Raw genomic sequence first — 15,496 nt, 5'->3', positions numbered from 1 at the left:
AATCACATTTTATCCAACTACACTAAGGCTGAAACCAGGACTCGGCTTCCACCATTAATCGCGGCTGAACGGCGGATTAGCAGAAGTTGCCAGCGGGCACCGGGCACCGAGGCCTGCCCGCGCTCGGCCTCGCCGCTCCTCCCCTGCGAGGAGCACCGGCTCCCGGCACTCCGGGGGCTCCGGACGCCGCCGCCGCCCCCGGGACCGCTCACCCGGGCCGGGGCCGCCTCGCTCCTCCGCCCGGAGCCGCCGCCGCCGCCGCCTCAGGCGCGCGCCTCCCGCCATGACGGTTGAACGGCCGGAAGCGGTGCCGCGCGCCGACGCTCCCGGGCTGCGCCGACGGCGGCCGCGAAGGTTCCGGGCGGCGCCGCTCCGGGCCGTGCCGCGCCGCGCCGCTCCGGGCCGCGCGGGCAGGCGGGCGGGCGGGCCCGGCGGCGCCGTGCGCGCTGACGCAAGGCGCTCCGCACGCGCCGACGGGGCGGGGGGGGGGGGGCGCGCCTGCCCGCTGCCCGACTCCCAACATGGCGGCGGGGGGCGGCGGCGGCGGCCGGGGGGGCAGCGCCCCGCGCTGGGGCGGCGGTGGCGGCGGCCGGGCCGCGGCGCAGGAGAAGCTGCCGGTTCACGTGAGTGCGGCGCCCCGGGACCGCCGCGGTGTGACTCCCCCCCGCCCCACACACACACCCCCACCGCCGCCGCCGCCGCCCTCGACCCTCCGGGGCGGCCCTGCCCGCCCCGCCGTGACCTGCCCCGCCCCGCCCGCAGGGCCGAACCCGCCCCCGGGGCCTCCCCCCTCCGGTACCGCGGGGTGTCCCGGGGCCTCCCCCCCTCCCCGGGACCATGGGGCGCCCTTGCCCCCCCCTTTTCCCGGTATCGTGAGGCGCCCCGGGGCCTGTGCCCCCCCCCTCCCCGGTGCCGCGGGGCGCCCTGGGTCCTGCCCCCCCGGGCGGGGCTCACCCGTGTCTCCCCCCGCAGGTGGAGGACGCGCTCTCCTACCTGGACCAGGTGAAGATCCGCTTTGGCAGCGACCCCGCCACCTACAACGGCTTCCTGGAGATCATGAAGGAGTTCAAGAGCCAGAGGTAAAAGCTGGGCCCCCCCCCCGGCCCGCGCGGGGGTCCCTCGGCTTGGCGGGGTCCCCCCAGCCTTCACGCCGGCCTGCCACCTCCTCGGCCGCACAGGCCGCCCTGCCGGCCCTGTCCCCCCGTAGCGCGGTCACCAGACACTCGGGAGACGGAGGGTCTTTGTCCATCCCAGCATCGTCTGCTCCATCCTTTCCCAGAGCTGAAATCCACAGGGAAAGGCAAGTCTGTTGTTACTGCCCACTCTGAAACCCAGATCCGGGCAAGCAGCTTGGGTGCAGAGCCCCTCTGTGAGCTGCCAGCCCTGGACGTGATGGCTGTCTTGCCTGGTTTGGGTAACCTGCACACTCACGTCTCGGCTCTGCGGAGAGCGTTCCGTTTCCAGCGGCAGGCTGCAGAGCCTGGCGGTCATTCCCTCTGTTGGGGCTAATCTCTAGGTCTGAGGATCCCAAACTTTCTTGTTAAAAATTATATCTCTAAGGAACCAGATGTTTGACATACCTCTGTAATTTTCTGGGTTTAACTTGTATTTTTGGTTCGGATGCAAGTAACAGACTCCTCTCATTTCTAGCATTGACACCCCCGGAGTGATCCGGCGTGTTTCACAGCTGTTCCATGAGCACCCCGACCTCATTGTAGGATTCAATGCTTTCCTCCCTTTGGGCTACAGAATAGAAATTCCGAAGAATGGGAAGTTAAGTATACAGTCACCACTGACTAGTCAGGTAGGTTAAAGTACTTATGTTACTCTAAATGAATTGTGGTATATGTATCCCTATATAGGTCTCTTGCACAGTTTAGGCTATGTAGCAACATGCAATACATGTAAATCTAAAGTTTTTATGTGGTTTTCAAAGTCTGTAAGAATCGGTTTAGTATAAATCTAAATATATATTCTCAAGCTAGTTGTCAGTTTAGCTTGCTAAACCAGGAATGAAATTGCTGACTGAATTGCCACTGCAACTCCAAATGCTTCAGTTAAATTTGAAAACTGAAACTGTGACTGGCTTGACATGTTTACATATATTCTCAGTGCATGGTGTATAATATCAAACTTGAAAAAAAAATCCTGGAAGAATCATATTTCCACTCTTCCAGTGAGAGACTGAGAAATGTGTTTATGCAATAGGCAAAAAAAGAAAAAAAAAAAGTCAGGTGTTGCCATCCAGTTGTTCACATCCTGCAATGAAAGACATCTGTTGTAATATAAATAGATACAGACTGGTCTTTGCTTCCCTTCTTCCTGTGTGGTTATGGAGACTGAAATAGAGCTATCACCTGAATTCTACTTATAAACATATGCCTTAACTCTAATTAGTAGCAGTAAATCTCTTTTAGATCTCAGTTCTCTTAGATCTCTCTGTTGCTCAGAAATTTAGCACCTTTAAGGGGCCCTGTGTTGTAATATGTTTCTTAGAATTGACAGTTCTTCTGAAATAAAACAGTGGCAATAGAAGCTGCAGTGCAGATGAGTTGGTACATTCGTGGCTTCCCTACCCTCTCAAGTGTAGTGGATCATGTAGTGACAGTTAGAAGCATTAATGAGTCAGAGAGTTCATAAGCCAAGTATAGCTTATGGGATTTTTTCAACTGATGATGTTAATGACATAAATAAGGAAATTCATTGGCTAAATTAAATTTTTTCTTTCTCCTTTATGTGTTAACCTTTTTGTAGCTAAACAGCTTGAAAATACTGATACTAAATTGTTGAACTTGCACCTGTGTTTCTCTACAAGTCACTGTCTTGCATGTCTTGTGCCACTAGGTGCCCTCAGAGCCTGTTCCCAGCGCTCTCCCTGGCAGCGGGCTGTTGTTGCATTACTCTCAGGAGAATTCGCACAACCATAGTGACTGTTCCGAGGAGTTTAGGCAACAGCTTCCATACAAAGAAGATAAATCCCAAATTCCTTTGGAGTCTGATTCTGTAGAGTTCAATAATGCTATAAGTTATGTGAATAAGATCAAAACACGTTTTCTTGACCATCCAGAAATTTACAGATCCTTTTTAGAAATTCTTCATACTTACCAGGTAAAAAGTCTTCCATATAAGAGACTGTGGGTTTGCATTGTAGTTGTTTGAACAGCGTTGTCAAATGAAACATCTGTCTGTTGAACAAGCTTGCACAGCTCCCCAGCACTAGCCTTTGTCCAACAGTTGCCTCAAAGATATTCACATGAAATGACAAAAGTGTGAAAGTTGCTGAACTTTTTGGGCTCTGAGGCATAAAATGGTTGTATCTAGATCTGCCTTTACTAACCTTCAGTTGATTTAATGATATTCTGTGTGATAGGATGCACTATAAGAACCTTGGGCTAGCTGATGTTATATAAAGTTTATTCGTATTGCTTAGGGTCTTTGGTTTTGGCTGTTGGCTGCTGTGGAGTTAAGAAATTTTCTTGCTTAGCGAGATATATTTTTATAACTATTTAACATCTGCGTGTATCTTTCAGAAAGAACAGCTGAACACTAAAGGCCGACCCTTTCGAGGCATGTCAGAGGAAGAAGTGTTTACTGAAGTAGCAAACCTGTTCCGGGGGCAGGAGGATCTGCTCTCTGAGTTTGGACAGTTCCTCCCGGAGGCTAAAAGGTCTTTGGTATGTGTATGCTTAGTGTAAGGCAGAATATTGAGTATTCTCTGCTTGTATGTAGAATACATAGAGAAGCTTTAGGAATGCAAAATATTATGGAAAAGCCTACAGCCAGTAGGTGAACTTTGCTCTTTTTCGTTGTTTGGAATTCTACAAAACAGGAGACTTAACTACATTCTCTCTGTTCTGTTCAGATAAACAGGATTCTTTATTTGCACAGACTAAGGAGAGCACATTGAAATCATTATTTATTTACTTCAGTTCACAGGAAATGGACCATGTGAAGTGAACAGTGTCCAGAAGACTGAGCATGAAAAGAATCTGGAACACAGCAAAAAGCGATCCAGACCACTGCTGTTGCGTCCTGTTTCTGGCCCAGCAAAGGTATCCTTTTGCAAGCAAAAATTTAGAATACTCTGATATTACTTGTTGTGTTTAGATAATTGCTTAAAGTTGTAATGAATCAAGTCTTTGAATTATGTAGGTGTTAGGTACAAGAAACAAAATTTCAAAGTTATTTTAAAGAGAATTATTTAATGCAGTGAAAGGGAATTTTTAAAGTATGCTTAAACATGTTAGGCTAACATGTTGAATACTAAATATCAGGACCTTCAGTATTAAGTATGAGGAAGAACAGGACCCTGGAAAGTGCCAATTAATTGCTCTGCAAAGAAATATTTCTCTAAAATTCTTCCTCAAATGGTCCTTTTCTGTTGTTTTCTTCTTCTTAGGCAGAAGTCATTTGATAGAGGTTGCTGTGGAGGATTTGACATGGCAATGTTAGATCACTATTTGGGGAATAGTGAGTTTAAGCCTTTGATGCAGAGAGTTGTTATAGGTCAGCAAAGTGGAATTTTATAGCATTTGAGTCACAACCTTTTAAGTATAACTGCATGTTCTTTTAACAGAAGAAAATGAAACTGCGAGGTACCAAAGATCTCTCAGTAGCAACAGTGGGAAAATATGGAACGCTGCAAGAGTTTTCCTTTTTTGACAAGGTCAGTATCTGGCTTGTTCTCACATTCTGTGGACTTGTTCTCAACCATATATAGGGTTATTAATTGTTTGCTTTTTTATGTAATCTGTGTGTCAGCACTTAGCAATTGCCTGACTTTTTGAGCGGGGGAGACAGACTAAGAAAAAGAAAACAAATGGTTTTGGAAGACTAATGGAAACTCATAATTAACATTTTCCTGAATGCTTTTCTCTGACATGTTTTTCTCTACTTTTCAGTGATATTCCCTCATAATACCATCTGTAGTTACTAAAGTATTATTTGAAACGGGGCATTTTGTGCATATTCTCTTTTTAGGTTGCAGTGAAGATAGAGTTATTGCCACTGTACCCATGGTTCAGACAATCTAGAATATCAACACTAAACACCAGTTCAAGTGGTCTGACATTTCTCTCCAATTTGTGCCTTAGGTGCGCAGGGTGCTAAAGAGTCAGGAAGTCTATGAAAACTTTCTCCGTTGCATTGCTCTCTTCAACCAGGAGTTGGTCTCTGGCTCTGAGCTGCTCCAGCTAGTTACACCATTTTTAGGGTAAGTCACTGATTATCTTCTCTACTATGTTGTACTTTTTAGGCTTTGCTCTGATACTTTATAGTAGGCATTATGAACTTTGTTACCAAAGTTTCAGATTTAACTTCAGGTAACATATTCTGGATAGTATGCCAGAAATTGAAAGCCAATCCAAAAAGAGAGGTTCTAAAATCTGAATCTTTTAACCTGTCTACACAGCTCTTAACGAGCAGTTTGGGAGGATAGTTTCCTCTATCTATGCATCCAGCTGAGAGCTGTACAAGCAGCAGGCTGCCTGATGTTACACTAAACCGTTGGAGGCAGAGAATCTCATACAGTCTGGACAGTGGTCTCTGTTCGTACTCCCTCTTCTAATTTCTCAAAATATAACATGAAATCTCAGAACAGAACTGTGAAACAGATGCATAGTTCTAGCTCTGATGTGAGCCTCTCATGCTGTTTGGCTTCCAACAGAAGAGGGAGTGCCACATGACAAGGAACAGTGACTCCTCAGTCGGTTAAGGGGAGTATTGGTGAAGTTCTGAAGGGGAATTCTTTTTCTGCATTAAGTCAAAAGAACATAAAGCACTTCAGAGGGAATGATAACACAGGTAAAATGTTGGTGAAGGATTTCTCTCTGTAATGCTAACTTTGTTTAGATTTCACCCTCACTTTTATGACATGCGGAAAAGGATATTAGTCACCCTAAAGCTGTCAGAATGAAATAATATAAAATATACTTACTTGTGTATTTGTCTTTGAAGGAAATTCCCCGAACTCTTTGCACAGTTCAAGTCCTTTCTTGGTGTGAAAGAACTTTCATTTGCTTCTCCACTGAGTGACCGATCTGGGGATGGAATGAGTCGGGAAATCGATTATGCTTCTTGCAAACGCATAGGATCAAGTTACCGGGCTCTTCCAAAAACTTATCAGCAGCCAAAGTGTAGCGGAAGAACAGCCATTTGCAAGGAGGTACTTTGGAATCAAGCTATTGAATCTCTGTTAGCCTGTAACATAACTTTTCCCAGAGCAGGCTGGTCAGTACCTTCACATCTGCTGTTTTCTCGTGATAATCTATCGAAACACACATTGTACTTACTTAACTTGAAGTGGGCTATTTAGTTTGCTACAGCTTTTGTATGTGGATTTCTTTCTTTAATGCTGATTAGCCAGCTTTAATCTTGCATCTATTATTCATCCAATGTATTGAAATAAGAGTATCTACATGCAGTTTACCAATTTTATCTAAACCTATCTCAGATCACACCTCTCACTTTAACCTCTTTGAGTCTGTGTACAAGCACAGATTTTCTCTTATAGACAGAAGATTAAATAGCATGAAATGAAACTGTTTTCCTGAAAGAAAATTGTGAGCCAGAGTTAGGCGCTGTTCTTACTGAGAATGGTCATTTGCAGAAAAGGTGCTCCCAACCCTCCCGCTTGTAGACAGCTCCATCTCCATTACTTGCAGTTGCTAATTACTGCAGAGCGATCTCTGTGCTTTGTGACATGATAGTAAAGGTGCTTTTAAGCTTTCTGAGCAGGGCCCTGGCACAGTTCTACACAGACCTCTAATTATTCTGACTGTGACTTTTGTACTAGGAAACTTCCAACAGAAACACAGGGAAGAACACTACAGGAATGAAACAGAAGTATCAGGCCCCTTGAGAACACTTCTGAGATCATGAGACTCTGTACAATGTCATTTCTTTGCACTGTTGCAGGTGTTAAATGATACCTGGGTTTCATTTCCATCCTGGTCTGAAGACTCAACTTTTGTCAGCTCCAAGAAGACTCCTTATGAGGAGCAGTTGCACCGCTGTGAAGATGAACGGTTTGAGGTACCTCTGCTGTTTTGCTTTGCTGCTTGTCCATATGGTCTGCCTCCTCAAAAAGCAAAACTTCTAGTTATAAGAATTTTGACTGAATTAATTTGTGGCCAAATACTGAAAGTTTTATTAGTACTCATTGGTTTGAGTTAGAGTTTGTTCTTTTCCACTTGCTTGGAGTCTAGTATGTTCCTTTCAGGCATAAGTCTAGTTCTAAATGTTACCTTTGGGAGAACTGGTGGAGGTGTGTTTTCCAGTAAGAAACTTTGCTGGTGCTTCTTAGCTCCACCCAGTGGGCCTGGAATGCATGCCACAGACCTGAGTATCACTGGTCTCCATTTTCCTGCTATGCCTGTTCTTACACTGTGTCGTTTGTGAACTCCTAACAGTTGGATGTTGTCTTGGAGACCAATTTAGCCACAATACGTGTGCTGGAGAGCGTGCAGAAAAAGCTGTCTCGACTGACTCAAGAGGATCAGGAGAAATTCCGACTGGATGATTGCTTGGGAGGAACATCGGAAGTGATCCAGCGTAGGGCCATCTATCGCATCTATGGTGATAAAGCACCAGAGATCATTGAAAGTCTTAAAAAAAACCCAGTTACTGCAGTTCCTGTTGTTCTTAAGAGGTAATTCCCATTCTCCTGTGCTCACCTATTATCTTTACAAAACTGATACAGGATTATAAAGCTTGTTTGTTTGTTTTTTTTCCAAAAGTAAGTGATTTACTTTTGCTTCCTTAGATTATAATGCAGGACAGAAATAGGAAATAAAGTAGGTTTTCATTTATTTTTAAAGTCACAAATGCATTAGCAGATTCTTAGATATATCTAAAAATATTTCAGTAGTTTATTGAAAATGCACCCTTCTCTATTAAAACTTCTCAGACTGTGCGTAAAGGAAAACCCTATTCTTAATTAGGTTTGAAAGTGAACTATTTTTGAGTTTTAACTTCTTTTAAGTCCAGCCTACTTCTCTGCAGTTCTGTAGGTGGTTTTGAGTACTTCACTTAAACAAGTGTCCATGAAAAGCTGAAAGATTCTGAGAAATGTGCTCCAGGAAGAAAGTTAGGGTGTTGGAAACCACTGTAGATTTCTAGACTTCCTCCTGAGCATTTTTAAATAACTGTTTTCTATTGCTGTTATTTTAAAGGACAACTCATCTCCCATGGTAGTGTTTTTATTGCTTCCAGGAATATTGAAAGGTTTTTGGTGCATCTCAGTTGGCTACATTAGAAATGCTTTGTGTGTATTTCTGTGATTGTCTTTTCAAACTAAAATAGATTGTACATTTTTGCAGATTGAAAGCAAAAGAGGAAGAATGGCGGGAGGCCCAGCAGGGTTTCAACAAAATTTGGCGGGAGCAGTATGAGAAAGCCTACTTGAAGTCTCTTGACCACCAGGCTGTCAACTTCAAACAAAATGACACCAAAGCTTTGCGCTCCAAGAGCTTGCTGAATGAAATTGAGAGTGTCTATGATGAGGTGTGTATGCTAGCAAATAATCCATCCTATTTGTACTTTTTTGTGGTATTATCTAGAGTTTCACATCAAACCTGGGACCTTGTTGAAGTGGTAGTGTTCTGAAGAGTTCTCAGTCAAAAATGACAGTGTCCCAAGCATAGCCATTAATATTGGCTTATTTCTTCTGGCAGGAATGGCTCTTGAGCATGGATTGGAAGGATCTTTATCTATTTGTCTCTTGATTACAGCATCAGGAGCAGCATTCAGAGGGGAGAAGTTCCTCCACAAATGAGCCTCATCTTATCTTTATCTATGAAGATAAGCAGATTTTGGAAGATGCAGCTTCTCTTATCAGCTACTATGTGAAACGACAGCCTACTATTCAAAAGGAGGATCAGGCAACCATTCGGCAGATAGTGCATCACTTCATACCTGAGCTGTTTTTCTCTCAGCCCCCCGAGCACAGTATTTCTGAAGAATCAACAGATGAGGACAGAGAAAACCATCAGGGGCAGAACCCGGATACTCCTGAGCTACGGAAGAAACACGTGCCTGGGCCTCCAAGCAGTCCTTTGGAGGCCAAAGCAACCTTCTGTGACGTTACAGCTGCTGAGCCTCACAACACTCTGGATGATGTTTACAGCCTGTTCTTTGTCAATAATAATTGGTATTTCTTCCTCCGCCTTCACCAGACTCTGTGCTCCAGGCTCCTAAAGATTTATCGTCAAGCTCAGAAGCAGCTTCTAGAGTATCGAACTGAAAAAGAGAGAGAGAAACTCCTCTGTGAGGGAAGAAAAGAGAAGACCAATGATCCAGCCATGGAACTAAGACTGAAGCAACCAAGTAAGAATAGTCCGAGACACAGTCCATTCCTAATGTTCTGGTTGCTCATGCAAGGTTGTATGTGTCTGAGTAACTCAGAACAGCAGGCAAGTCTGTAAGGAATGCTGAGGCACAAACAACCACTACATTCGAGAATCATGAATACAGCTAGTTTAACAGATAGCTAGCTTGTAATTTATCCCTTCAGGGATCTTATGCATAGTTCATACAGACCTCCTGCAAGCACACTGTTGTCAGATGTTCTGAAGTGTCTTGATGTTTTAATCTGTTATTTTGATTAAAAATGTAAATGACTCCATGACCAATTAGTCATTTAGGCACAAGAGAGTCATGGAAGGGCATGAGAAAAGCTCTTAAAATCTATCAGCACTCCCTAGGGAAGTCTCTCTCTCTACGTGTAAGCATGCTCTTGGTGCTGAACGTCATGATTCTTGAACAGCATTGTCCTTTGTATCTCCTGACTTCACTGTCTCTTGCATGTAGTGAGTGACTGCTCTTTTCTCCTACCTAGGTGAAGTGGAACTGGAGGAGTATTACCCTGCATTCCTGGATATGGTGAGGAGTCTGCTGGATGGGAATATAGATCCAACACAGTATGAGGACACTCTGAGGGAGATGTTCACTATCCATGCCTATATTGGCTTTACTATGGACAAACTGGTGCAGAATATTGTCCGCCAGGTAACTAGTTTGATAGCTGTGCTGTATGTTTGGGGGACAACACATCTTCCTTCTGTAGACAGATAACTTTCTCAGTATCCTGTAATGTAAGAACTCACAAAGCCCAGAGCAAATTCATAGAAAAGTTATGTTTGTAGTGGAAAGTGCCAAGCAGCAGTTCAGCTTCAGCACAGAACCACTTTAGGGGACTGAATGTTCCTGGCCTGTTCCAACATTTTCAAAGTTCCAGTCTTTTCAGAGTTCTGCCATTCCCAAAATAGATCTAAGGCAAAAAAAAGGGCTCAGTCCTTTCTACTCAGTATCTGTCTTCTAATTACAGTTCTGCCACAGTTAAGGCACATCTTCCCTTTACTCTTCTCTGTACCTTTTACTGTAAGGTAATGAAAAGGGAATGAAGAGTATGGAGTCTGTGGAGGCAGAGTTAAGACTTTGGTACATTGTCTGAGGTGTGGCGTTGTGCTGGGTTTTGCACTTTTATAACGTACTAGAGTTAACTCTTGGCCCAGACTTGCTGACTGAATTCCCCCTTTTTTAATGGAAGCTTCACCATCTAGTGAGCGATGACATCTGCTTGAAGGTTGTTGAGCTCTACTTGAACGAAAGGAAGCGAGGTGCTGCTGGAGGTAACTTATCCTCTAGATGTGTCCGGGCAGCTAAGGAGACCAGCTATCAGTGGAAGGCTGAACGTTGCATGGCAGATGAGAACTGTTTCAAGGTAAGAATTTGCTACCAGGGAACTTTATGAAGTGGCTGTGGCATTTTACCTGGGAGAAGTGGGTTTGGAAGCTCCAAGACCACAATGTTGAGAGGGAGCAATATGGCGAGAAGGTCCCCAAAACAGCACAGGCAGTGTAGTGGCATATTGGCTAACTGGAAACCTTATTGTTTACTCCTCTCCTGGCTCATCTCAGTTGTCTCTAACTCTTTGTGAATATTAAGCATTTTGATATGGACCCCTGTGTGGCCAATATCTTGTGCCTGTCACTTTATTACAGGTAATGTTTCTTCAGCGGAAAGGACAGGTGATCATGACCATTGAGCTACTGGATACAGAAGAAACCCAGACAGAAGATCCTGTGGAAGTCCAGGTAATACCAGTGACTGTGGAGTCTGCTGTGCTGCAGACAAAGCAGATGTCTAGGAATGCTCTTCCACTTTCTTGTTCCAAAATGTGAGACTTTGCCAGGAGAACGAGTTTGCCTGGGAGGTGGGAAGATTACACATGTGGGGCTCTAGCCATTTATACAGATGGGTATACTAGCAAAACAGTTTGAAAGTAAATCAACTTGGGATGGAGTGAGACACCAGCAGCTTCATAAAAAGCAGCTTGGAAATAAACTAGTTCTTTGCAGCAGCGTTTGTTCTGATTACAGAGAAATTTGACTTGAAATTGGTCTCTCTCATGTAGCACCTGGCTAACTACATGGAGCAGTATGTTGGGGTAGAAGGAGCTCCAAGCAACCAGAACGATGGCTTCTTATTGAAGCCGGTCTTTCTGCAAAGGTGAGCTCTCTCCCTTTCCTGAGTCATATCTGCAGCAGCAGTACTATTACCTCCCTGCATATGTGGCAATGATTTTAGGTGACGTGCTGTAAAAACAGCTCCAGGGAAATTCACTCATCTTTGAGGTCTAGAGGGGCTGCTGGAGCCCAGTGCACTGTACCAAGTGGCTGAAGAAAAATTCTGTGACCACAGCATTAAGGTTTGTTCATGAAGCTGTGTTTAGAATGGAGTGGAACTGTCTAAGCAGTTCTTTCTGGGAGGAATTTGAGATCTAATCTGTTCCCATTTCACTAAACATTTGTTGGTGAAGAGCATACGGAGGAAGATTCTGGAGAAACAGTCTGAAAACTAAATGTAGAAATATAAATTTCATACTTGTGCTATCAGTTCTGCTAGCTTAAGAGCCTGGATAACCAAGTGTGACAAATGCTTCACAATCCTTGTTTTGTTCTAGAAACCTAAAAAAGTTCCGCAAGTGGCAATGTAAGCAAGTGAGAGCTCTGCGGAGCGAAGTGAAGAGCTCCTGGAAGAGGCTGATTGGTGTGGAAAGCGCCTGCAATGTGGACTGCCGGTTCAAGCTCAACACCCACAAAATGATGTTCATCATGAACTCGGAGGATTACATGTACAGGCGGGGAGCTCTCTGCCGAGCCAAGCAGGTGCATCTCCTGTTACTCTCTCTGCAGCTCAGGCAGTAGTGGAGGTTGAGGATTTGAGCCAAAAGACAGGTACCGATAATAAGTCTTGTGGCTGCACTCCTGCAAACTACACCCAGAAGTTGCTACTCCTTGTTGGATGAAACAGGGAGGAGAGCTGGTAAATGCTCTGTGCTTTAGTTTAGTTTAGCTGCCTTCGCTTTACCATGCAAACTTTATGGGGGAGTGGCAAACATTAAGAAACAGAGATCTTTAAAGGCAGGTATGTGGCTTCCTGTTTTACTGCTTGTGTTGTTTTAAAGCATGCACATCTCAGATGCACAAAGGGGTGAAGATTTTGGCTTCTCCCCCAGAAACCTCTTGGTGATCTTTACTGTCCTGTTTTCAGGTACAGCCAATGGTGCTGCTAAAGCACCACCAGCAGTTTGAAGAATGGCACAATAGGTGGCTAGAAGAGAACGTGACCATGGAGGCAGTTGATCTAGTTCAAGACTGGCTAATGGGAGATGAAGATGAGGAGATGGTGCCCTGTAAAACAACTTGTGAGACGGTGAATGTCCACGGTGTCCCAGTGAACAGATACAGAGTTCAGTACAGTCGCCGTCCAGCTTCACCATGAGCAGAGACTTGTCCCTGGGACCAAGACAAGTAGGAGCGTTGCTGGTGAAACACTTTTACTCTGAGAATAGTGGTGGGAATGCAATGTATGTATTAATGATATTTATCCAAACAGCATTTTACTTTGGAGTATGATGTATTTTCCATATGGCATAGATTTGTCTCCTTGCAGTGTAATCCTCCAGTCATCACGAAGAGACCTACAAGCTTTATGGGAAGAGGGCTCTTGGCATTGCCACACTTTTTAGTAGTTTCCTAGCTTTAGGCCACTGCTGACCAGCCAGCACAGGAAGGCTGAGTGAGGGGGTCAGGCCCTGGGTGAACTACCGCTAGTGGCTTCATTGGAGAGATGGAGTTGGGCTGGTGCTTGAGCAGATGCTGGCAGCTGCTTCCACTTTGAAGGGTTTGATGTTCCCTATCTTCTTGGGTTTTATGCCATTCTGGAGCTTGCAGAACTCTTCAGTGTAACCTCCTAGTGCCAGTGGGCTGAGAGCACCTGGCACAGATTGCCAGCCTCACTAGGGGCTGCTTCATTATCTCTGTGTACTAATAAGGCAATGAATGCAGTATTCATTATTGGTGCTCTGGTGAGAAAATGCCAAAACTGAGACAAGGTTGAGGGGCATACTAAACCCTCTAACCCACTCATCGACTAAGTATTTTGGAGCATGAACTAAGGGGAAGAAACTCTGAGCTGCAGTGCTAGGCAAGAGAGCAGCCTGCGGCACAAGGCAGTCTAGACCCATCACCTGCCTGTCTGCAGATACTGCGGATCCCACATCATTGCTTTGTGAACTTACAACCTGCTGCAGACTCTGCCTTCTCAGATCTGGAGCTGCTTGGAGTGTGCGCGTGGGGAGGAATGTCCATTGCGAGGTCTGGTCTTTTTGTTTGTATTTTGCATGCTGACTGGCAGCCTCTGGAGACTGCGTTCTCAGGCGCTTCACTTTCCTTGTGCATGCCCCGACGCCGTGGTTTTGCTGGGTTGTACCACTTAAATGACATCAGCAGATGGAGCTCTTGAAGCACAGTGTTTGCCCTGGATCTGAGGTTTGTCCCAGATACGCTGCTGTTTCTGCTAGGTCAGCACAGATGCTGTATTTTGCAGTGACGCATGGAAATCTGTAATGGGGAGGATTAGACCCAGCCACAACCATCGTAGAGAAGCTTTTCCACTGAACCATCTGTACTTCTAAGCTTTTCTTTTTAATGAAACAAAAACAAGTACCCTGAACCATACAGAACCCTACGTCAATTGTGTGACTTAAATCTATTGAAAAGTCAAGAAAACTCAGTTGTGTCTGTTCTGAAACTCCACTGTGACTTCGCTCTTGTTTTTCAGGGGCCCAGGGCAAGCAAGCTATCCATGGAGTGTATAACAAACGTAATGTCTTGAGGCAGGTCCAGCCTCCTTTCCGCTCTGCTTCCAAGTTTTCCTGGCTTTGGGGGGAATAAAACCCCCCAATATTTTTTGTGGCTTTGATTTTTAGGTTATAATTTCTGCCAGACCTAAGTAGCAGCCTGTAGGATTTGTCCTGGGTTATTTCCACTGTACAGCATTGAGTTTTGCAATTGTCTCACTTGACAGTAGAAAAATTGGCCTTTGGGGTACGTTTAATATAAAACTGTACCGACTCTTTGTCTCTTTTGCAAAATAATCCGTAGGAGGGAGGGAGGGAGGCCAGTCTCCTGGCATTCGTGGCCACTTGCACAACCACTGCCAGCAGAGGACTTTTCATCAAGAATTCATGTTCTCATTGTCTGGGGTCTCTGTTAAATTTTGGTTACAGAAATGATCTGAAGGTTCTTCCCCATGCTCTTGTTGCAGTATAAGACACCGACCACATAGCTATGTGAGAGCTGGGTGGAGCAGGGGGACAAGCCCAGTGCAAAGCACAGTATCCCCTTTTGCTTCCAAACAACTCAACAAAACACACCTCAGTCCTGTTCACCTCTCTGCTGCCTTCCAGTGGAGATGACAACTGTGCCAAATTTTATGGTTTTATGATACAGACAAATGTTTATTAGTCAATAGGTTGCAGCTTGTGGCTTAAAATGCATTTGATTCCGAGTTTCCCAAGGTGTAAGAGGGTAATGCACCTGTGCACCATCCTGTTCCATCGCCCCATTTTTAAGTGTACTTCAGGTATTTTTAAGCATCCTTATTTTGTAAAACTTAATTTATAATCTGAACAGATTAAGTAAGACTTTCACCCTTTACAGCGCTACTGTCTCAAAAATGATAGTAGCAAATGATGTGGATGAAGTAAGCAGGCAGTGCAGGTTTGAGAGTGGCTTGCTAATGTCTGAGGGTTTAACCTTGACCGCTGTGTATCTGCTAGCACGACATTGATTCAAGAGTTTGTTCTTCCATTTTTTTTGAAGGATCTTTGCTTTTGGGCTTGTAATTGCTTTGCCAGCTCTTTGAATGTAGTTTTTTTTATATTTATTTGCACATTCAAGTAAAATAAAATACTGATTTTAAAAGTCTGCCGCTCTCACTGAGTCCTTTGTTTTAAATCAATTTAGAATTTCTGACAATCCCCAGAAATGATTGTCTTGTACCTGAAACTGAATTTTAAACAATACAGAAATGTGACTGTAAAGCTGGATGAACCTCCCTTTAAGCAGGTGCAGGACAGGCTGCAGGGCTTAATCATTTAGGCATGTGCCAACTCCCTTCCAGTGGGCCAGCAAGCAGCAAAGCTTTGAGC

At 44.9% G+C, this 15,496-nt stretch overlaps 1 protein-coding gene across 1 annotated transcript; it reads left to right on the top strand.

The window, feature by feature from the left end:
- Nucleotides 1-506: 506 nt before the first annotated feature.
- On the top strand, nucleotides 507-15,272 carry SIN3B (SIN3 transcription regulator family member B). Its single transcript, XM_067312821.1, has 19 exons — nucleotides 507-623; nucleotides 973-1,079; nucleotides 1,651-1,804; nucleotides 2,845-3,108; nucleotides 3,531-3,674; nucleotides 3,930-4,052; nucleotides 4,577-4,666; nucleotides 5,094-5,212; nucleotides 5,956-6,163; nucleotides 6,916-7,032; nucleotides 7,410-7,648; nucleotides 8,319-8,502; nucleotides 8,730-9,324; nucleotides 9,836-10,005; nucleotides 10,547-10,720; nucleotides 11,001-11,093; nucleotides 11,414-11,508; nucleotides 11,963-12,167; nucleotides 12,553-15,272. Exons 1-19 carry the CDS (start codon nucleotides 522-524, stop codon nucleotides 12,781-12,783), a joined length of 3,414 nt encoding a protein of 1,137 aa, XP_067168922.1. The 5' UTR covers nucleotides 507-521; the 3' UTR covers nucleotides 12,784-15,272.
- Nucleotides 15,273-15,496: the final 224 nt, after the last annotated feature.

This window comes from Apteryx mantelli, chromosome 30, assembly GCF_036417845.1.
Source record: "Apteryx mantelli isolate bAptMan1 chromosome 30, bAptMan1.hap1, whole genome shotgun sequence".
Classification (NCBI taxonomy): Eukaryota; Metazoa; Chordata; class Aves; order Apterygiformes; family Apterygidae; genus Apteryx; species Apteryx mantelli.
Note: the sequence above shows the minus strand (reverse complement) of the source record. Positions and strands in the feature narration are given on the sequence as shown.

Bases quoted from the DNA above. Each gene is read 5' to 3' on its own strand.
- SIN3B (XM_067312821.1), top strand. From the start codon at position 522: ATGGCGGCGGGGGGCGGCGGCGGCGGCCGGGGGGGCAGCGCCCCGCGC. The intron at 624-972 runs GTGAGTGCGGCG...CTCCCCCCGCAG, and splicing joins AGGAGAAGCTGCCGGTTCAC to GTGGAGGACGCGCTCTCCTA. The intron at 12,168-12,552 runs GTGCATCTCCTG...TCCTGTTTTCAG, and splicing joins CTCTCTGCCGAGCCAAGCAG to GTACAGCCAATGGTGCTGCT.